Consider the following 23,247-nt stretch of genomic DNA (forward strand, 5'->3'; position numbering starts at 1 on the left):
TTGTGGATGAAAGATGAATTGTATACTATGCGTTAGAAAGATTCTTCGGTATGAGGCAGGCCTTATATCTACAATGACAACAAACCATCGTCATCCTTTCTAGTAGGCCTAAATGATACAGAAATTTAAAGCTAGAGACATTTTTTCTTTCAGATGGCAATGCATGAATACCAAAACCGTTCACGCTATGCCGGGTACGCACCAACGTAAAAAATTTTGAGTTCTGACCAGTACAGCTGGTATGCCAGTACACCCGAACCGAATATTGAAAGGAATCCCCACTGTGTTTGGTACCTTTACTCTAGACAAAAAAGTCCAGAGAATCCCCTATTTCATCATCAATCAGTCTCTCAGGACCGACGAATTCCATACGTATAACCGTAATTTGTTACATATTCTATTCGTAGAAGAACTATGGGAACATTTATGGGGGACCTCTTTTCTATGCTAGGTACTATTTTTGGGGTCCTCTATCCTACGCATCTTGAAACTACAACCTAATAGTGGTCTGATGCCATACGCTTGCTGAATTATGACCGCACCAGGTCTGAGGTGACGCCTCGGTGACAATCTAAGATCGTGAACATATAGACTTGGCTAATCTAGTCTATACGTCCATGCTAATGGCCAAACATATTATCTAAATCCAAACATCTTGTAGTTATTTCCGTACTCGTCTCCAGCCACGACTGTCACTACTTGAGCAAATTATCAATTGTTTGTCGGAAGGCGCTACTGTATATCGCGTTACTTTTCATCAACACTTTCGGGGCATCTATCCAATTTGAGGTAAAAGCCGTCCGTCGCTGCGACGCTGGCGTCGCCGCGTAATCTAGATTGGTCAATTACGGGGCTTCAGCCAATTCGCTTATCATCTACAAATTTACTGAAGCCCCTCGACAAAATAGTCAATTATAGTGCGGTGTTTTCATTTCGTAATGATATAGCGTCGCTTTCGGTTTTGATAGAACGCGTCTAACGACTAGGCAATACAAAGGCCGCGTGTTAAACACTGCGAGATGCCCATTGTTAAACCCATGATTAAAAATTACGAAGAAACATCGTACAAAATACGAACACCAAATCTCCTGGTTGTTTGTGCTTTAGTTCCAGTCCGCCAGAGACTAGAAGAACGGATAACAGAATCATTAGCGATAAAAGTGGGTTTTTTATTAATAGTAAACTTTTTCATCCGCTTATGAGTTGAAAAGTTAGCATACCGGTATTATGTAAAAAGTATTGTGGAAAAAATGATTTTTGATTGATGGCAAGGCGGGTTTCTTCATTTATAGAGTCCTTTGTTATTTTCGTCCCATGGATTTGGTCTATACGGTTTTCTCGCCAATTCGATACAATCGGTCCTACACAGTAATATAGGGATTTGATATAGATAACACGTTCAGCTCTTTCAAGCGTGATCCTTGAAATGTCGACGCCGGATTCGCGCTTTCTTGCTAAATTTTGTCATTATATTCTGCAACGTATCTCAGAAACTGTGCACGGTATACTATTATGCCAACTGAAATTCTAACATAGCCGAAATCCCCGACGCGAATCTTAGACGCGATCTGGGGTTTTGACGCCGTTGTGTGTTTCTTGGACACGGGGGTAGGGGAAAGATAATCGACGTATGAAAACATCGCAAACAGATAGTATCTCATGCATTATGGATGAAATTTTCCACCGCCGCGCCTCATGTCGAGTCTCGTTTAGATTAACTAGAATTAGGTCCCCGCAGAGTATCGGGGCCTCGGTGGCATGTGGAAGGAGAATTATACCCTCGTCTATAGAAACCTAGTGTACAGCTATAACTGCAAATTCGGCCTGACGCATGAAAGTTGATTTCATTCAGAAAATATTCCGGCAAGATTCAAGGAAGTTATTGATTGCTACCGTCGCGAATTCTCCACTTGTAACTGACGAGATGATGAAGATTAAAAGAAAAATATAGCTGCAAAGCAACGATGACGGGTTTTCTGCATTAGAGTTGTTCCATACACGTCCTCTTCGTAGTAAATCATTTTCTTCGTTTCTTCGTTTTATTTGTGGCGCTACAAGATTAGCATTAGCTAGACCCGCTGGCTGAGTGGCAAGAGTCTTTAGGCTGACACACGAGAGATATTGCGATTTCGAGTTTACCGAAGATTAAAAAGTAGTCGACCGATCTATCTAAGTGTCTATCTAGTCAAGGGGTAAAAAAAACGTAACTGCGACTATACGATTCTATACCTTACGGTAAGAGCTAGGAGCAATGGCAACATTTCATAAGCTGGGTACCTTGGACTTAGAGCCACACGGCGCGTCGTAGAAAGGGCACATCATTGACTTAACTTCAAGATGTAAAGAATAATTTCCGTGCTAGCAGACGAAATATTTTTTACATATTTCTTTTTCGTTGTCAAAAATCACTCGTGTCAGATTAAGACCCGGTGGTCAAGCCGAGTGTGCGTGACTCCTCGGAAAAAAGAGCTTCATTTGCATCGCGTTTTTGCTAAATATAGGAATATACTTACTCGTACAATCAAGAGGGTGGTTCATTGTTCATGCAAGGCCTTTGTGTGCGGTGCTTGCTAATCTTAGAAATCTCGGATTGAATATGACCTGTAACGCTGCAAATATGGCTAATACCGGCGTCAACTGTACACATCGTTAGCCATAAGTAGCAGCAGCATTAAAGAGGGTCACGTCTTCCGTCAGTTGCGATAGACCGTCATGACGCCGTAGATACCAATGACTAAACGCCCTAACTAGCTTCGTTAGTGCGTCGACGAGCTCACGTCTTCAAAAATGTCAATTTTGTTCTAAGCAAATTAGCCTTCGCTGAGCACCTTTGTATCACGCGGCGGGAGCTGACGTATCACCGTTACTGCATTCGAATTCAATAGATATATGAAGAATATACGAATTTAGAAAGAGGAACACAACATGTGTCCGTATCATCAACGAATTTAAAAAATGAATAGACGTGGAATGCGGTAACGTCGTCTGAATGTAAAACTTGTAATTTTCACAAATTTTAACAGGCCCGTATGGGGTTCGGGGATTCCAATAACCCCACCCCCTCCCCGTTCATTGACGAAGTTCCGCCCGATGCCGGCTTTAAGTAATTTTGAGCATCGATTTCAAAAGATTCACTAATTGGTAAGATTTTTTCGTTTTCGTTCAAAACAAATTGTCGGAAAAAGAAACAAATTTTTCACCAAATATGCTAGAGGTTGCGAAAATCTTCTGTGCGAGTACTCCTAGGGGCGGGCGCAGGAAAACCCTGCTAGCCTAACCGTGGTTATTGGCTTATCCGTGGTTACGCTAACCAGATAAGAGGCCGTACTAAGACAGTGGGTAGTTAACAGCGTTTTCCTGCGTCCATTCATGCCTAACCACAGTGTACTAACCACGGTTAGCACTAACAGGGTTTTCCTGCACCCGCCCCAGGACTCGGCCGTTGGGTACCTTACACAAATTTTCACTTTCGAGAATTTAGTTCCACTTCCATAAAAAAGACCCAATTTCTCCGGAAAATCATATCTTCTGACGATTTCGTAATTAACAGCTACGTTACCTGTTACATTGTATCAATGAAGTCTTTTCAAGTGTTGTTGGGAAGTAACTTTTTTTTCTTAAACCGACGCGTGAGATATCGACGATTATGAAAATCAATCAGAAAAAAGAAAGCGAATACTTCATTGGCAGTAAACATTAAATTATATTCTTTATTTACATTTAATCCATTAGAATATCTAATAATCATTTGCTTTACACGTATATTCACAGAAATCTGAATAGAGCGTTGAAAATAAAATCACAAATACGTTATTTAGCTTCTAACCAATAAATAATACAATGACGCCCATTCACTCGATTCAAAATCGACAAAATACTACGAATTTTCATATACAGGACTATCGACGGATAAAATGATCCTTATCCAACGATTATTTTAAACGAAAACAATGACTTGGATACTAGTATACATAACGTGTGCACATTTAGATAATCGAAAATTGTTTATTAAGATTGAGATATTAACAAACTCCACTATTCATCAGCTATCCATATCCACTATTTCATCTTCATCGCCATCGTTGTCGCCCTTATCTTCATCGCTATCGGAAATGCCTGTTTTATTCGGAACGTAATTCGGCCGTGTCGAGTCCGGGGATAAATCGTTAGCAGAGTTCGTTACGTTTATTATTTCGTCCGTGTCGGATTCCGCATCCGCATCGGCGCCTGCGTGCGACGCCGATTTCATCGCTTCGAGAACTTTCGCGCTGTATTCTTGCGCTTTAGCGCGCAACGCGGCGATGCTTTCCGATTTCAGTTCGTTTTTGTCCCTTTCGTTTTTGTCGGCGGTCAAACTTTCGTCGGATACCGATAAATCATGGGCGTTCATTTTTTCGGCTGCTTCTTGGGATTTTTTGTGCATGCCTAAAAAATAAATAATATAACAGGTTCTTAATGTCCGAGTCCAGCTGTCGACATATATATTCCCTTTATCTTTAGGATTAACCATTAAACGGTCTGGTTTGTCAACGGTCATTTTGATTTTCAGCGGCTTTATCCAAAATTTGATTCATCGCCTTTTTATACCATGACCGTGGCAGCTATTAATAAACCATGGTGGTTTGAGAAAAGACATAAAATAGCGCTAAAGAAATGATATGAAAATATCCCCATTTTGTCAAAATGGTGATGGTGAAAATATGACCGAAGTAGGTATCTAAACAGGTGCTGCCTTTTCTCGTCAAGAAAAAGCGGAAAGATTATCGCCTTGAATGTACAATGTGTAAGGTTATCGCTTTCGATAAGTGAAATAGATGGAAAAATTTCGACTAATTGAACTGCTATTGAAGAGGGGCTGTAAGAAGGTTGATTCATTTAAAAAAAGGAAAGGAACGAAAAGGTAATGCGGGCTGTCTTAGGTTTTGAGTACGGACAGGTGTGCTAAGCACCCGAGGGTTAGGACACATCTTGTAATGCGTATGAAATTGACGAACTATTTTCGTATTATGCTCGTAAATAGCAGATTAAATGCTTCACACAGATTTTAATGGTGTATCAAATCATCTACAACAGAACATCCAATAAACCGAATAGAAATCCGTGTTGCTTCATTAAGTGGCTGATTTAATCATGTCTTTATGCGACTATAAATAATTTCGTATTCTATGTTATTCTAACAGCATATGTTCACTCCAAAACTTAGCTCCCGAAGCAAAATGCAATTCGCATGGTTTTGAATGCGCAGCGACAATAGATCGTCATCGCCGAGCGCCTTGGGCCATCTTTCAAATATAGGATCCGTAGTCTAATGAAGGGGTTTTAGTGTTTATTCTTCACGGGTTATAAGGGAGAATTCACGCGCACATAAGAGGACTGGACTTTTCTAAGCAGCCTGACTTCATGGAGCCAAAACATTTCTCAAGTGTTTCGGACCAGCCCATTTTCGGAGATCGTGAGACGCGGCGTTCCGCGCGAGAAAGCGCCGTGAATTGAAGTTGTCTTCGAGCCATTAAGAAAAAAAATCACCGTAAAGAATGTCGAACAAGAAATGGTAGCCAATGGTTGCCGCTTCATTTCCGACAAACATAATTCTATTGAATAAAACGTGTACGAGATATTAAGTGCGACGTTGACATTTTTAAGCGAATTTGGTTGCTTCGTAACAAAGGTGTTGGCTGGACGTTGATGGTTGGGAACCGTTGGTGTAATAGCAAGAAAGGTTGAAATGAACTACGTTACTTACTCAGTAACCACGGAGCGGGTTCCTCTTCTTCGTCTTTGCTTTTAAGTATCGTTTCCGGAAGCGGCAGGGAATGTCTGACCATGGCGCCGTACAGGCCGTACTCGGCCATGATGCTACTTTTGCCCCATTTCTTTTCGGTTTTTCGCCACTTCGCTCGGCGATTCTGGAACCACACCTGTAACGACATACCCGTCGGAAACATAAGCTACCTGAATATCGAACGAGATGAAAGAACACTGGCGTCGAAGTTCAAACGAACGCGAAAAACAAAGTCGACATTGTCTACAAAACGCAAGTCAATTATTGCATTAGTTACAGATCGCATTTGATCCGAACTTTTTGTATATACTGGCGATCGATATCCACGATTCTTTTTTTTTGTCGTAGCGAATAATGGTTTTATCTCGAATTTAAGTAAGCTATTGATATATTAGTGCGCGAGTGAAGAGACCATTCTTCTAACTTCGTAGTTTTCAAGTACGAGTATAATAGGAAGTTCCGGTGACTGGTGAATGTGTAACACGAGGGCGTCAAATTTGTCGGAACGACGTACAAACGATGCTAAGATCGGAAATCGTCACGAAGAGCTCGGCGCTTGTCCGGAAATCTTTAGAATATCGACGCTCAATGGAAATTGCCAATTACCAGGTAGAATATACGGGCGTAATATCCTAATTATCGGGGTATCGAGGGTTTGGACGGGATCGATCGTCCGCCACGTTTTTCGCCAAGTCGACATTGTTTTAATTACCTCGCGAACGAGTAGAAAAGCACGACCGTACAAAAGGCAATTATATTTGAGGCGTTGTGTCACAAGCAACCGGCATTGACTTGGACGACTGGGGGTAAGATTGAATTGGTCACGCCCGACACTGAAGTCAATGAACTATAAGCTACTTCTGATACATCTCAAGTACCTGATACAGGCTTTCGTTCGTCAAAGTTGATGGCACTTATTAGCGAAGATTTTCTAATGCCCTCGATTTGTCAAGTGGTATACATCGCCTTGTAAGTAATTATCATCGTTTTCAAGATGTTTCTTCTGCTTTCGTTACAATACCACACCGCACACTCTGATAATCGAAGTTACGCAAGTTCTTATACAACGAAATTCGTTGTTTCGTGAATTCTTGTCCTATACACAACAGATGTTACAAACTCTGAGAAAAACTAGCTGACATATTTCAAACTCACAACTCCGCCTGAACGAGTTTCTAATATATAAAATTTTGTCAAATACGTATAATGTCTAGCTATATTACGGATATGCGGCAACGCTACCCGATTTACAAAATAGAGCAACCCATGTGAACATAAGTTGCGATGTGAAAATTCCTAATTAGACCGTTCAAAATGTGTCGTTTTCCCAAGAGCTTCAAACACGCAACAATGAACCGAGAAGCCCGACCCGAATTCGGAATCAAAGCCCGCATATTACAATCGAAATTGGCCACCTATAAAGGCACCGCATCAGAAATAAATTGATCATCGTTAATTAAAATGTTCCAGTCAGTCAGCTTGGACGAAACCGCATCGTATACCCGATTGATCTCTCGGCGGGAGAGGATACCGGCATAAACTGTCTTTTTTATCGCGTTATCGACTGAACAACGGTCAATGCGCCGCCATCCTTTTGTTCCCGCTTCAGAAATCGAGTGATAAAGCGCAAAACCTGCAGCATCAATTGCAGTTTTCATTTTCATTACTATCGCGTGCATATATGTAATTAGACATCATAAAATGTTATTGCACGCAAAAAAGATTAATTTCAGGGATAAGGTTAAGTGTCCGTATGCCATCATTAAATACTTATGAATCATTCTTTAGAAAATAACTCATTCGAACCTGAGAGTTCAGGTTCAATGATCCACTTCGGAAAAACTGGATAGACTATTTGATAAGACTTCTTGTGTTTGGGTACTTCATCAAGAATTCCGGCCCAAAGAGTGCATCCTGGCATCGTCGCATCCACTATGATTAATACTTATTCCTTCGCCATTTTAAATTTTATCAACTTGGAAGAATATTATCTGATGTATACGTTAATCATTTTCTATCTAGTTTGATGCCGATTTATTTAATGACCTTTAATGACCAAGACAGGTTGTTACTGTTAAAATTCGCGAGATACGCGAACAGCGATCTGTTAATGCTCTTGAAATATATATTGGACTGATTTCCGCGGAAAGAATAGGAGAAAAATCGGATCCAGTTCTGTGTCAATTTTGACCCTAGAGTTAAAACATTGAAAATGAACTGATTTTAACTCTAACTCTAAATCACAACTGTGGAGCCGGGCCCTGTAGTTTAAATTAAAGATTTATTTACCTGTATTCGGTCTTCTGGTAGATCGGTTTTAAGAGACAAAACCTCCCTCGCGTACACGTCGGGATAATGCGCATCTCCAAATGCTTTTTCTAATTCTTCCAACTGGTAACTAGTGAATATCGTCCTGTGTGATACAGTAAAATAAGGAAAAAACTGTTGAAATCGCAACGAAAGCCTATGTTTCAAAATTCCAGTGACATTGTTATCATCTGAAACGGACTTATTTGAACTCTAGGGCAATAATCGAATTTTCAATGAATAAAAAGATGCGCATATAATTAAGGAAAACTTTAAGAAATTGGCCTATTCTTTGGTAGGCGGTTTTTTTAACGACAGCCGCGACTGTGCTATAAATGATAATGGATCCTTTATAACTTCCAGTCAACTTGGCGCATAAGTTTCAGTGCCTGGTTTTTCTGAATTTGACGCTTTACACCCACAAAATGTTCGAATAATTAGGAAATAAGCGAGGAAATGGGAAAGAACGCGCGTTAGTCATGCTATCTGGCTGACCGGCAAATCAAACCGGGCCTCATTGTCTACAGCCGCTTTCCCGCGCTCTTAATCCGTTAAAAGGCGTCGTCAAGATTTCCATATTCCTTTCGGCGATTAATTATGAAAAACGGGCATGCCAGGGATGCCCCAGTTGGTGGTGGTGGTGCGAGCACAAGCGCTAATAGATTGCAAATAGGCGACGGTTTTTATATGAATCGAAATATTTTCATCAAGTCTAGCTCTCAGTACGATTTGCCCGGAGTGAAATCATGTTTCAACATCATGTACATATTAGAATTTAACCAGGCAGACATCTTTCAAATGCAGAAACCTGGAACCAGTTGCATAGTCATGGCTTAGGTTTAGACCATCCCAGACCATCGTAGTTCCATAACCAATCTAACAACAAGACCAGTCTTAAGACCACTTTTGAGTCATGACTGTGCAACATGGCCCTGATCCAGTTGCCCCCCGCAGTTGTGAATTAGTTCATTTTCAATTAGTTAACTCCTAAATCAAATCTTAACGTAGAACTGTGCCCTGGAGGTTTGGGGATTATTTTACTAAACAGTTTTCTTCAACTTGACAATCAATATCTTACCTGTGTCTTCGCTTCTTTTTCTTCTTTTTGTTCGAAAGACTTTGCTGTAGGTTTTTAACTTCGTGACATTCCTCGAGCGTATCTGGAATGAAAAATGTATTTTTCATGACAATGCACGGACTTTCACTTCAGTTTTATAAAATGGTTGTTATACTTTGCACGGGTTGTTTGTACACGACCGAGTACTAAGACAACTACTCTTTTGAACGCTAATGTTGGTGAAAAATAAAGCTACAGCGTTTATTTTGTTATAGATCACAGCAAAGCATAAGTAGTCAAATATTTACTAGACATGCATCTCGTTTTATAAACAGAACGGAGCAAGAGATCCCATCAGAAAAGATGACTGCAGGCCTCCGTTTGATAGGCATCACTGATATGACAGTGGAAATGATAAAAAACTTCAAGTTGAGTTAAGCGTCAGTGAATGAAATCAAGGCAATTTGATGATGGGATTTATGGTGTATGGAGACAGCTCGTCATAGCAAAAAGTATTCAACAAATCTTATTTCTTTTTAAGAAACAGTCGCCGTCTAAGTCTGTATACTGTCGATCTTAACAACGATATTTCATTATCCGATGCTTAATTAGTTAAATCATAGGCATCGCGTGTTACGGCGCTCAAATGCACGCCTCGTTGGTAAATGCTGCATTGGCGCTGTTCGAACGGCATTGTGTTTGATGTAGCTTGCGTGACCACTGCCGAATCGGCAGAAAAATCCGGACATATTAGTGCGATCCGTTAACGCCGAGAATCTTTGTTGTGCGTATTAGCAACTGCAACTAATGCAGAAAGCAACTTGATTAAATGGTAATAAGACGGGCGACGGAGCGGTAAAATTGGCCGAGATTTTTTACGCAATTGCACCCGCACCCGCAGGTTCATATGGAGCGGCTGATCGAGGGCAAAGCAAAAATATCGAACAAACTACCGCACAGAAGTCGCAAGATATCAGTAAAATTTCATTGTATGTTATTTCAGTATTGAGCAATGATGTAGAGGACAAAAGCCGCCATTTCAATGGAATTTACAGTATAATAGGCTTCATAATTTGAGAGCGTACGGCCCCTCACACCTAATGGAAAATACCAATAATATCTATAGGTCACTTTAATGAAATCTTGAACATTTCTAGGTTCTATCTTTGCTAATCAATCTCGTCAAATTTGGGAAGATTGCGCTACACAATTAAAATGAAAGTAGTCTTCCATCAGCGTTTAACCAAATGAATCAAATGGAAATGCTTGAAATACAAATGCACACAAATCCTTTGCAAATACTAATGATGGATTCGCAGAACTTGTTCACTCAACAAGAAATTTACTGAATAAGATATTGCATCTCTTCAAAAGAATTACCGAATTCCCAACGACCTTGCTGAAAGTAGATCGCATGGAGAAGAAACTTATCACGATGTCAGTGAATGACGAAGTCATAAGTCCATATTCGGGGCCGCGGTTTCTCGATCATCGCATATGGAAAATAGTAATTTTTTCAAGAGGACAGAAGCGTCTATTAGGCAATGAGTTTATCATCGATTTAGCGAGTTATCGCGCTCGTCAACACAACAAGAGGAGAGGCGGATGGAACTTCATGTGTTTGACGACGAGTTGCACTCGAGTACGGAACTTGTATCGGGATCACAAACGACGCAATCACAGTTTCAATTATATCCAATTAATCACTATTTGAACTGTCACTGACGATGATGTTAAAACCAACACTAAACTGTCTCCGCAATTATGACGAATTAATTAATATCGCGCAGTGGGAGAAATAGCGAAAACGGCTTCTTGATATTGATGTAACACATATACACACAATACAGGAAGAGAGACAAGTATCAACCCTCCTTAATACCACCCTTGCGGATGCGTCAAGTGTCGACATCATATTTAGGTTTTCCTAAATTCATAATTCAATTGAAATCTATTTCCGAGGAAGAATTCTTGAGTTGTCAGACGATTCAAATGGCAATTGCCCATGCAGTACCAAAAACTAATACTTGATTTTGCAAATAAATAACGTTTTCAGCGTGCACAATGGCCTTGTCGTAAACTCTCTCTGACTTCAATTATAAACGAAAGTTTGGAACTTAAGGATAACAAGATATAAATATATATATATCTTAGAATTCTTTACTGTATCAAATATAAAATTAGGGGAAATAAAGAATAAAGACATAACTCTGTGACTATTTCGATGATAAAGCCTTCAAAATATCTCCATACATTTTTTCAGAGGACATTACATTGAAAATTCAGCTCGTAAACAAGGACGTAAGATATTGATGCTGCGACTTGTTGAGCCAAGATACTGGGCTAACGCTGTATTCTTAGGTACGTGTCGACCTCAACTTGTCCCCTGCCCGTTCACACGGCTACCCCGGCTATATAGTGAAATAATTAAACTCACTGAAATAGGGAAGTCCCACTGCGCTGTCGCACAATTACCTTTTCTAAACCACCCGAATAACACTTTATTCATTCGCTTCCCGTCGTTTTACACAGAGCGTCGTCGTTTTGTACTTTTGGTCCAGAAATTCGTACGCTATATACCCGAGCCTTAAAATCCCGAAGTCCCGCCGCGAGTTGCGAATAAGTTCCCATTGGTTCAAACCACGAATAACGTATTGGACCAGATCCGTCCTGCGGGGCTCTTTTGAGACGCTTGCGTGCGCCCCTTAATTAACAGGGGTATTTTATAATAAGCCAGAGCAAGATCGAAATGGAAAGGTCTATAGTTGAAATAGACACTTATGTAGACAACACCTACTTCATGTGTAATACGCAAAGTTTAGTGTCTTGCCGTGATTCTTAATAGAGTTTTTACGTACTAGATAATATACTTGCACGAACACAGCGCTCGGATCGTCCAAATTGGCTTATTTCGGTAAACACGCGTAACAGAGCCGTAATGAATGACTATTCCGAGACACAGCGGTCGCCGCTGTACAGCACAGTAATGGGGCATTACATTTTTGTCAACTTATCTATGACGAGGACAAACATATTCAATTTGGTCAATTATGACGATCGATGATTTTTCAATAGAGCGTATTTAATTCAATTTCGTCTAGTAGGTCTTTGAAAAAACAAGCCAGTAGATTATTGTCGAGCCCAAATATACGCAAATGGATTCATCTTAATACATCTTAGTCCTCCAAAACCAATCCAAATACATATTTGGAGAGATTTGGGTCAGAATTTGGCAACTTTTTTGACAAAAAGTTCGATGTCCAATATAACTTTGTTTTACGTGAACAGAGACGCAATTTGTATCCTTTGTAACAGTTCCAGAGGATGCAAATTGGATCTCTGCATGGAGTTGAATGAAAATGAACGCTTATGTAAATATGATTGCTATAGACTCTCCGGGTCCTGCAGTTTTTATATGATATCTTTTAATCTTTTATGCCCATAATTCATAGCATCTTTTACGATAAACAATTGAAAAATATATGAAAATAATTAACCTTTTCGTATATTTACGTATATATCGACATTAAAAACCGTTGTACAAATTTCACCAGCGATCCCAAGAAAGCGATTCGAAGTACCAATGGGATATTTATGAATCTTACCTCGGTTTTCTGAAAGTGGTCTGTAGAGTTCTCCGTTTTGACTTAGATTCAGCATACTCTGTACTGAATGCGCAGGACTCGACAGCGCCATGATCGCCGATGGCCATGATACAACCGGCGCCGAATGGGGGTCGATCCCGACCCTGCTCGTGTACATCGGGTTCGTCAAAAGAGCTTCGTGATGTTTGCTTGTCAGCGTACTGAACGGGCGTTCGTGGGCCCGGTTAAGTCCTAGAAGTTCTTGAATAGCAAACGATGACCGCGGATGCGAGTTGTAGGTATTCGAAATCGCTTCGACTATTCCTCCGGCCCCGGTTCCATGCGGTAACGGGTAAGCCAAATTCATCATTTTCTCCGCAGATATCTCGCAGCAGACGTCGATGAAAATTGTTTGTTTTTTTCTTATCGTTTTATCACCTTTTATGAACAGATTCTCGTAATCTTTTCGCCGTACTATACTAACAGTCAGCGGTTGATTCTTATACGTATGTAAACACAGTAAAGTTTGGCGAGCTGTTACGTGGCTGAAAACCGGTTAGTTAATCAAAATATCTCCGGTGATCAGGATGTTTTCACATCGGACCGATTAATCGTTTTCTATTTATTGGCTACGCTCCGTAATCGGCTTCTCCACCCCTTTTGCAAAATATTGATAACCGTGGATGACAGCCGTTTTATCAGCCAATCAATGGCCTCGTTGCACAATGGTTAGAGCCCGGGGCATTGTTCGGTGTCATACAAATCATGGTAGACTTTGCTTCGGCTCGTCGCCACTAATAGGCGCTTCTTTTCTCGCAGTTTATGCTCGAAATTAGATATTAATACATTACCGCTCTTTCGGAATTGCCGCATTATGTCGGGAAAACGTTTGATTGGCAGCAAACCGGCGAGATGCTAACCGACAGGAATCAGCTTTAAAGCCGCCGAGAACTGATTCAATTATTGACGATGAGAAGCGTCACATCTTTTCTTATAGATAAACAGAACAACCCGAGGATAGCACCGTGTTTAATACCAGTTCCAAAACGCTTTGCATCGCATTACAAAACAGAATATTGGATATTTTTTTCTAAGACGACTGGGGCGCATAGAAGGTGGAAAAGTTAATTATTACAACATCAGAACTTTTCTCACTAATACAAGAGGACCCACATTGTCATGAGAATGCATTTAGCGAAAATCGTATCCACATCATAGAAAATGTTTGTGGGATCCATTTTGATGATTAGAATAACGATCCGTTCACATATACTATGTATATATGAAGTATCCTATCGTCTGCTCTTGCCTACAGACTGGTTTTGTTTAAAACATCATGTTCAAAAATCGTATCGATATCGTTCGCGAAAAAACCTTTTTACCTCTAAAAAATATTCGACGTTTTGATATTCATGAATCGGATCAGTCAGGAAGGGATGCAGACAAATGAAACGGCTACTATGCGCGCCTGGTTCATTTTATGATGATGTCAGCACATAAAATATTTCCTTCCAGCGAATTATTTCTAATTAACAAACTAATAAATGCAATGGAGGTTGCGACGAGAGGCCGGTTTTTGTTGCGCGCACGGTCACATTCAATGGGCTAATAAGTCCAATTGAGAACAACTTTACGCCGGTTTAAGGTATGGAGGCTGCACTTGAAAACTGAAGATGAAGCCCGTCGTCGTAATTCAAACGGTGACAATTGCATTTTACAAAGAAACGAGAAAAGAACTAATGTAACGCGACTTTCAATAGAATGCGTCGACGTAACATAGACGCTTATTCAATAGTTCGTCTGTTTACGAATTGTACTCTCGGGGAGGGTTTCGAACTGATTTTCCGAGAACGTGTTTAACTAATTAGCATATTATATCAGATAAACAAGACTTTTTTGGAAGCGTAATAAAACTTTAAACATATATTTTCTCAAAATACCGAAGTTCTGAATCGTTTTTAATTAAGATCTGGTGTTTTGGTGTGTGAATTGTTCCCCTCGCCGAAGGCACCCTGCCGACAATTTTAACTAGCGCAGCCTCCATCCAGGACCATTCAGTCGTAAAAAGTTTCATTAAGAATCACAGCGGTTTCCAACTGTGTTTTAGTCAGCGTCGAACAGAACTTTTCATCCTCAGTCATTTATACTACAATTTTGCGACCACGTTTTTCTAAAGGACTGATAATATTTCACGACGCCGCGAATAAGAAACTCGATAGCCTTAGGTCACAGGACGGAGGAAGTTTCAATGGGTACGGCAATCTAAAAATACAGAAATCGCACAAAGACGTCTTGAAGCTGTATGAAAATTTGGAAGTATTTGCCTCCCGAGATCAATTTACCGTAACTCCGGTAAAACAGACCATTCACTGAAGCGCCGAACCGGGTGGGTTGATAACTTTAAATGATGATTTTACATTGCCCGTAATCGTCAAGCGAATTCATTTCGTGGATCCAAACTGGTTATCATATCGTCACAGTTTTAGCGTTGAAAGCATAATGGTGGATGGTGGAATAACCACACTCTGACGTGGAGAACAGATAATGAGTTTAAACTCATTATTTACAGAATTCATAAGATTAAAAACTAATTTCATTCCTCGAGATTTAAAATCAAAATACACGACGTTTCGAACTCCCACTAGATATCATCGTCAGGTGCGAGGGAAAAACTAGGAACGAGGTTAGCCTGAATACCAGACGTTGTTACGGTCCCCTGGGGAACAACGGCTAGATACTAGACTAAAAACGAGGTGGATGTGGATGGATATCCTTACATACAATACCTTCAGATGTGAGTGCAGTTTTATTTTGGTCCTTATACAACCAAGCTAAAAAATTAAGGTTCGATCAAATGTTGTTCTAATGCGCAGGGCACTGGCTTCGCGCCTACGTCTTCGCTTCAACATCCTCGGCGAGACGAGAGTATAAAATCGCAGATGACGAAAAAAACCGAAGCGCACGAGCATAAAACATCAATTTCGAGAAACAGCGATATGTCGTCTGCGTTTGAAATTAGAGACTTCGTGGCTGTTATTAGTTTATGCCATTAAACGAAAACCGCGTGTACGTGATATGATTCCGATTCAATTATCAAGAAGAGCCGTTGCGCTCATCAGAAAGAATATTGTTTAATTAGGGCTAATTAAACTTTGTTACAAGGCCCTTGCGGTAACCATCTGCGCCGTACAAGGAGCATAAATTGACATGAACAGACATCTGTAAACAATAGACACGTGCCTTATGGATATGCACGTTATATTACGAATTGTCGGTACCAGAAAATTGCGCTCATCAGTACCGAGCCTCAATATAGTGTCGCATACAATATGAACGAAAAAACAATTTTCTATTCGAAAACTTTGACTTTATTGCGTAATGATACGTTTTTGTCTTTTTACAACTGGAAATGAATAAATGTCTGTGCCAGCGGGTCGTTCAAAGATAGTATTAATAAAATCTTAGGGACTGGTTTTTAGATTGAAGGAATCAGAGATTTAAAGTTGAGAGCTTGTTTTCGAACCAAAATGAATACTGTATTTTCTGACCAAAGACGAAAGTTGAATTATGAGATTATGCAACTACTATAGAGGATGGTTTCCCTTGATTCATCAAAAGTGCGAATCAAGATGCCTTCTTCGAAAGTAAAGTCCACCGCCACGAGATATCGTGAGAAGAAATCTGCGTCGTATCTCGTCGAATTGAATTAAGAGAATGACCGGGGTTTAGCGGGGGTGCGTATATCGTGATCCGGGCCTTTGTATACCGGTGAATTATTCGCCACGTTCCTCGATAATGGCCATGCGAATATCATTAATTAGAGCGAAACCGGCAGTTTTCTAACGAACTAAGTAGATATGACCAATTTTCATCGCATTGTTGCACCGCGAATGCGCCCGATATGGGGTTGTTATTGCGAGTATGGTCTTCCGAGTAATTATCTGGCCGTCTTTTAAAACTTTGCTCACGCCGTCGACTTGCGCCGCTTAAAAGGAAGCCGAGAAGATGTCCGACTAAAAGGCAATTTGAGTATTTGTGATCATCGTGAAGCCGTTGAAGAACAAAGAAACCCTAAAACACAGCACGCACTCAACTAATATACCAAAATTGACGCAGATTTGAAGAAAATATAAGAAAGTTCATGTTCAATTTGGCCAGACAGGTACATTTGAAACACACATTTTAATCACATTATAAATAAAAAGACTTGTAAAAGTGTATTAACTTTAAGTTCTTTTTTCCTTTTTCTTCCTATCTTATTATTGCTTTTGTCTGGCGGTTATTGCGGTTAAGACCGCGTATGAAAACTCTATCAATGTCTAATCCTATTTCGTCGATTGTGGACGGATTGAAAAGTAAATAATATATTCGTTAAGGTCAACAATGCTCGACAAAATAGCCGGGCATTTTCGATGAGTTTACGTCCAGGTTTTTACACTAAGAAGCTAATCGGAACTAATTGGGCCCGAGTTTACAACGTCGCCGAGAAAGCAAGCTCTTGAAAAATGAATCGGCTATTGAGTAGTAGTGGCCTCTTTTATAGACGGGTTTATTGTCCGTCGATTTCCTTAAGGAAAACGTCTGCAACTTCGGCGAAGCCATTTACTCCGGTTTTTCGACTAATAAGCTTTTGAAGAGCGGAACCCATTCGGAAGGTTATTTAGGCGTGTTTGAAGAGGTCCCCCGTCTGTCCCAACCTTGGTTCCATCTGTTAAAAGGAGGTGCACTAGAGCCCGACACCAGCAGAGGGGGAACGTTTCAAATAAACCGAGCGACGCTGCTGGTGTTTCCTATTTAGCTGGCCAAATTACGGGTTCAATTTAACCTCTAGCCCCGAGAGGCAAACAAATTCATTCTGCTGACTCAGTCGACGCCTAGAGGGCAACGATTTAAGCACGTCAATTAAATATTCGACAGTGGACACCCAGCTGAGAGCATCGGCGTTCAAATTCGTTCTTTATTTGAGAAGTGAGAAAAGACACCAAATTCTAATTCCAAATTAAATCTATTCAGATTTTTGCCTATTATACAGTTTATACTGAACGGGTAAAGAAGAAGGCCTGATTCTTTAAGATTTGAGGCGAATACGAAAAAAAACGATGTGATTGTTTTTGACCGAAGTGAAATGCAATATAACCGACGCCATCTGGCGTATAACACAGGCATTATCTAATTGTAAGTTCATCGCATAACGAACTAGATTTTAAAATTAATCACTGATTCTAGAAATCCATTATTCTTCATAGCTGATTAAAAGAACATTACTGAATCTTAAAATTGGGAGAAGAAAATGCGTTACATTTTGCTAGGAATTGTGGAAATGATAGTTTGTCCATATTATTCAAAGCCCTTAATTAATCATTGTTGCTAACTATCATTAGGATTATGCCTAGGGTATCATTATCGAGTGAAAATGTTTTTCAAACATTTATGAATTATATAATGTACAATGTGTAAATGTGAGAAAGTTGAATTAAATTGAAAATTGAAAATTCATTTTCGACTGACGCAACGTCGTAACACGGGAAATAAATAGAAATCAAAACTGCAAATTTTGCGTCTCTGTCGATTATGTGGCAATAAACGATATTTTGATATTTTTTCAACAATAAAGACAGTTTGTGCGCTAAGCTGAGTTTTATCTATAGGCCTATAGGCTGCCAAATAATACACGGGCTTAGCTAAAATCAGATGAATACACGATTTTTGAACATATCATTGTAGAGGAGTCCACCCAAGAGAAGTATTGAAAAGCAACGCCGACGGGATCTCGCTATTACAGGTCTATATATTGATTGATCCCTTCGATTGCTGGAGGCCAAACAAGTTCCATTTGATCAGAAATACATTCCATAATGTATATACACGTGTATTATATTGATAATGGTTATCACGTGTATTGATATGCCTCTATTATGCCAGTACAACGTATATTTACAGTAAGATAACTGAAGCGTGGAAAGGTTAGTGCTTAGTTAACAACTGTTTTCCGTATTTTACACAGTACTGCACACAAGTCACGTTTTGTTGAAGGAGATTGTACATTGTACAACAGAAATACACAGAGCTCTGATCTTACATGTTCACAATGGGTTTGTTCACATCTTTTTCACTTTCTTTTGATTCGATCCCGAATCACTTTTTTGGGAGAAATGCCTAGTCGCGATAGCAACATTCAGGTTTTGACGATTAATCACTCAAAATATGCAGGTGGTTTTACATAAACAATATCTGTGGGCTTTTTATTATCATCCATTGCAAATCTCGTTTTAAGACGTTTTCGATTTTCGGGAGCAAAGTCCTTTATATTTATGGGGCTAACTAATTGCATAGTATATACGTGTATAATGATAATAAGATAAATTGTGGGGAGAATGAAAAAATGTGGTTCAATCAATACACTGTGACATGGCCACGTACTTAATTGCTACGTTGATGGCGTGGATGCTATTATAGCGTTCATTCATAATGACTGTCACAAACAAAAGTTGCTATAGGCCTACTGGGTATGCATATGCATATTTGTAACACGAACGGAGCATGTTGTGGTGGAGTCGAAGTAATTTTCGAGCCGGAGAAGGCCACGACGCAAGAAATATGACATGATTCTTCAATCTAACTTTCTGGACTAATATATGATTTCAGGTCGACAAAAGAGTTACGATTTGCCCGCGAAAATGGACATGAATGTCACCAAAAATGACGCCGTAAATGGGGTAAGGTTATCATGTAACAATGAAGCCTGGTAATGTTTGTACTACATAGTTTTATTCTGGGGACTCGATCGGGGAATTTACGAAATTCAAACTTTTCCAGAAAATCTTCGATGTTTATGAAATTATTCTACTTGGCTGGAATCTGTCTTTCCGCATGATATCTCGTGCATGATTCGGGGGAATTCCTCAGGGAATAATGCCTTAAGTCAAGATAAGATTCTGATATTAATCGAAGTTTTCAATCCAGGAATCGTACAGAAAATGGTATCACCGTCAAGATGTATGGGTATGGGTGGCAGGCATGTTGTTTGTTATCGGGCTTTCTGGTGCTATATTTGGAATAGGTGAGCTTTTTACCACTTATAAACCCAAAGACTTATTAACATCAGGTTTGACACTAAATTTGATTGAATCATCAACCTTGTTCTACGTTCATATTTTTTCAGGTAATGCAAAAGGTTGGTACGCACCATCCGGGTACGTGCACAACGTCAGTGTGACGTCACAGGAACGATTCTGGCCCGAACCATTTGTAGAAGAACCGGGCGTCCATGGCAGGTAACAACCTTATTAATACTTTTTAACCCACTTGAGACTTTAGTTATTGCGTTCACTTTTCGCACGTCGTCAGTCGTTCACGATTCATTTTCTGTCAAATTTCGGCCAATAAATCAATGAAAATCCAAAATCCCTCAACTTTGATAGCTTGAAATTTATTCTGAATTTCATTCGCTTTCGTCGTTTAAGATATGGCAGCGGACGCACGGGGCGCTGGTATTACTGGAAGCTGCCACCAGACAGAGTGACCGTGTTCACACAATTCTTCATCTGGGCTTGTTATATTTCGCATCAAGTTTTCATGTGGACCGTTATTTACATCGCTCAACTAAAAAAGGTAATTGTCATTTCAGCAAACGAATATCAAATCAGAAAATCTATTGTCTAGGAAATTTGTATGATTTTCCTGCCGTGTTTATTTATCTTCTATATGATATACGCAATACCTGAGATGCCGTTGTTCACCAAATTGCTTTGAGTCCTTTTAGGCACATTCGACGGGACCTAGATACAGTAGTAAACTGGGGATTTTCAACTGGGTGGCATTCGGAGGAACTATGTTTTTCCATTTGCTGCATTTGTTGCAGACGCACACTACATACGATCCGTTAGCTCAAGACGTTGTTATTACTAGTTCACAAGGTCAGTAAAAACATCCATCCACAAAATTCTGATTCCGATATATAAGATAGAGCAGGTTTATCTTTCTGTAAAAAGTGGATAGATTTTTCAAAATAAGGTTTATATGGCTTCGAGCATCGATTCTTAACGTCAAAGTAGAGTATCCTATACTGATAAAACAAAAGATAAAGTCCGAAAAATTTCCTATTAAGCTGATGTTTTTATTCATTCGACTTTTCGACTATAGTCAAATAGTCATTCCTGAAGATGAAATTTTTCGGACTTTTCGTTTTATCAGTGAGGGATACTCTACTTTATCGGTACAACACGGAATTAAATAGTGTCTCTTCAATGATTCTTAACGCCATTTGTCAGTAAAAAGCAATGATTTGACGATTCCATTTTATGATATAGGAATGATTTATATTGGAAGGATGGATTGACGTTGTTTTGAAGAATCTTATCCCACCAGATTATATTTACATTTTCAAACCCGTTTTATTCCAGAAATAACGTTTGATACTCTGTATATACAGCGACCAACCCATCATAAAAGTATATCATATTGATGTTTGTGAATTTTCCTATTCTCAATCTCGCAGGTTCTGTGATAATGCTGATCGTGTACGTGGTACTGATAGAATATCGGGATCGCGGACTGCTGTTCGGGTGGCCGACGAAACGCAACACCGACAAAGTCTCATCGACTTTGAGACTGTCGTACGGGCCACTGTACGTCGCTCGAAAATATCACGGATACGCTTTTTCGTGGGCGGCAATCTACACTTTCTGGTATCACCCGATGGAGAATACGTGGGGCCATGTTATGGGGTTCGTGCACACATGGATGATCATGTTACAAGGTAAAGCCATAAGTCGCAATGACGCATGATAAAACTACTTTTTCATTGTACAACTTGCTAATGGTTGTTGAATACGATCACGTGTTATTTTATTTGGATCCCAAATTAGATTTAAACAATTCGGTGTGTCATGAAATTTGTGATTTCATAAAAGACGTCCGTTATGAGCATTGCTTCGAACTTTGTTCGCTGCATAAAATTTGATTACGATATCCAAAAGAGCTTGGACACTATAATGTAACGGTAAAATAGACAGGTTTTTGTGTTAATCATTGTAGGCAGCTTGATGTATACGGATTTCCATCTTCATAAGTGGTGGAGATTTATAGTGGAAACTTGGGTAACCTTACATGGCGCAGTAGTGGCATATCAAACCGGGGGTCCAATTGTTATGTGGCCAATGTTCCTGTTCGGGTTTCTACTGTTGGTCTGCACAACTCAGGTAAGATCAGATCCCAATAACAGAGTCATGGCAGTTAGAATATATTGTCTTCATTTCCAAATAATCAACTTTAAATAAGTTCTTAACTTAAAATTTGGATCAACTCATTTACAGGATTTATGAACATTTCAATTCGTTTATGAACAATACAAATCAATCAATCAAATTTACATTAAATATTCAAGAATTTCTTTACATTTCTTTACGTGCGGCTTGAGAAAATAAATAGAAATTCAAGATTTGGATAATTTGGAACAAACATAAAGGAATCTGATATGTATAAGCCAATATTGTGGGATTAATTACATTATTTCCCACCTGCATTAACTACCGTATTTGGATATCATATCGGTATTTTAGTGACGTAATTCATATGTTCATTTTTTCAGATATTCAGTTTGCGGTTTTGGTGGGATATACCGTCTGGATTCAGGGCCATCCCTATCGTTCTATACGCGGGCGCCGCGTTAGCGGTGTACGGGCTCGTACCGGACCATAACGGCAAAACGTTCTCCAGAATTTACGAAATATTTTTCATTCCGGCCATCCTACTTCTTCTTCCTCTTCTGTGTCACGTATTGTTCCTGATGTGCTTGAAAATCGAATCGCTTTGTCAGCGAGTTTCCGATAACACAGTCGGAGAAAGTTCACCAGTCGTTCAAAAAACGCCTCCGACAGCAGCAGCAACGACGAGCAAAGTGTCTACCGTTCGCCGAGTCGTTTTCACGCTTGCGGCCTTATTAGTTTTAGTTGCGTTTATCATCGTCGGTTGGCTGATCGAATATCTCGACTCACCGGGAGAACTGTTTATTTGGATGAACATATTGTCTGCTTTGTACAGCGTCGGCGTCGTTCTGTTCGCCATGTTTATGAAACAGGCCATTCCGTTGGACATCCCCGTCGTCCCGTTGAATGGATTAACGCCAAATACACGAACCACCAGTTCTTGAAAATCGCTCCTTCGCTAGCGCAGATATCATTCACGATTTACCTAAACGCTGACAATCGTTACAAATCTATTCTAGAATGAAATGACTTTCAAATTCGATTAATATAAATGTTTTAAACGAAAAATGTAAACGATAAATATAAATGCTTTAGCGAGATTATTTTCTTAAAACGATTTTGAATAAATTATCATATATGCACAAAACGACGCCTCCTTCAATGTTTTCAATCATTCCCAGTAGAGAAATGTCACGAAAGCAGAAAAATGTATTGGTAATGTTCGATGAATTAAAAAAAGAATTCATACATATACAATTACTTCAATATTGACACGGCCGATAGAACAGATTGCGCAACAAGGTCACTGGA

General features: G+C 39.7%; 2 protein-coding genes across 3 annotated transcripts; one reads left to right on the plus strand and one right to left on the minus strand.

Moving 5' to 3' along the window:
• Positions 1 to 4,038: 4,038 nt before the first annotated feature.
• Positions 4,039 to 12,863, minus strand: LOC141915149 (visual system homeobox 2-like). Its single transcript, XM_074806564.1, has 5 exons — positions 12,752 to 12,863; positions 9,168 to 9,249; positions 8,072 to 8,195; positions 5,744 to 5,918; positions 4,039 to 4,425 (listed from the first exon to the last, which is right to left on the minus strand). Exons 1-5 carry the CDS (start codon positions 12,840 to 12,842, stop codon positions 4,043 to 4,045), a joined length of 855 nt encoding a protein of 284 aa, XP_074662665.1. The 5' UTR covers positions 12,843 to 12,863; the 3' UTR covers positions 4,039 to 4,042.
• Positions 12,864 to 18,664: 5,801 nt separating this feature from the next.
• On the plus strand, positions 18,665 to 23,073 carry LOC141905581 (uncharacterized). 2 transcript variants are annotated; one of them, XM_074794521.1, is made up of 9 exons: positions 18,665 to 18,693; positions 19,376 to 19,446; positions 19,694 to 19,790; positions 19,893 to 20,004; positions 20,194 to 20,341; positions 20,493 to 20,646; positions 21,228 to 21,488; positions 21,767 to 21,930; positions 22,320 to 23,073. In XM_074794521.1, the coding sequence occupies exons 2-9, from the start codon at positions 19,408 to 19,410 to the stop codon at positions 22,878 to 22,880; spliced, it is 1,536 nt and encodes a 511-aa protein (XP_074650622.1). In that variant the 5' UTR covers positions 18,665 to 18,693; positions 19,376 to 19,407; the 3' UTR covers positions 22,881 to 23,073. The 2 variants fall into 2 exon arrangements, with proteins under 2 accessions (XP_074650622.1, XP_074650613.1); XM_074794512.1 differs by having other exon boundaries at positions 18,678 to 18,822.
• Positions 23,074 to 23,247: the final 174 nt, after the last annotated feature.

Source organism: Tubulanus polymorphus, chromosome 1 (genome assembly GCF_964204645.1).
Source record: "Tubulanus polymorphus chromosome 1, tnTubPoly1.2, whole genome shotgun sequence".
Classification (NCBI taxonomy): Eukaryota; Metazoa; Nemertea; class Palaeonemertea; order Tubulaniformes; family Tubulanidae; genus Tubulanus; species Tubulanus polymorphus.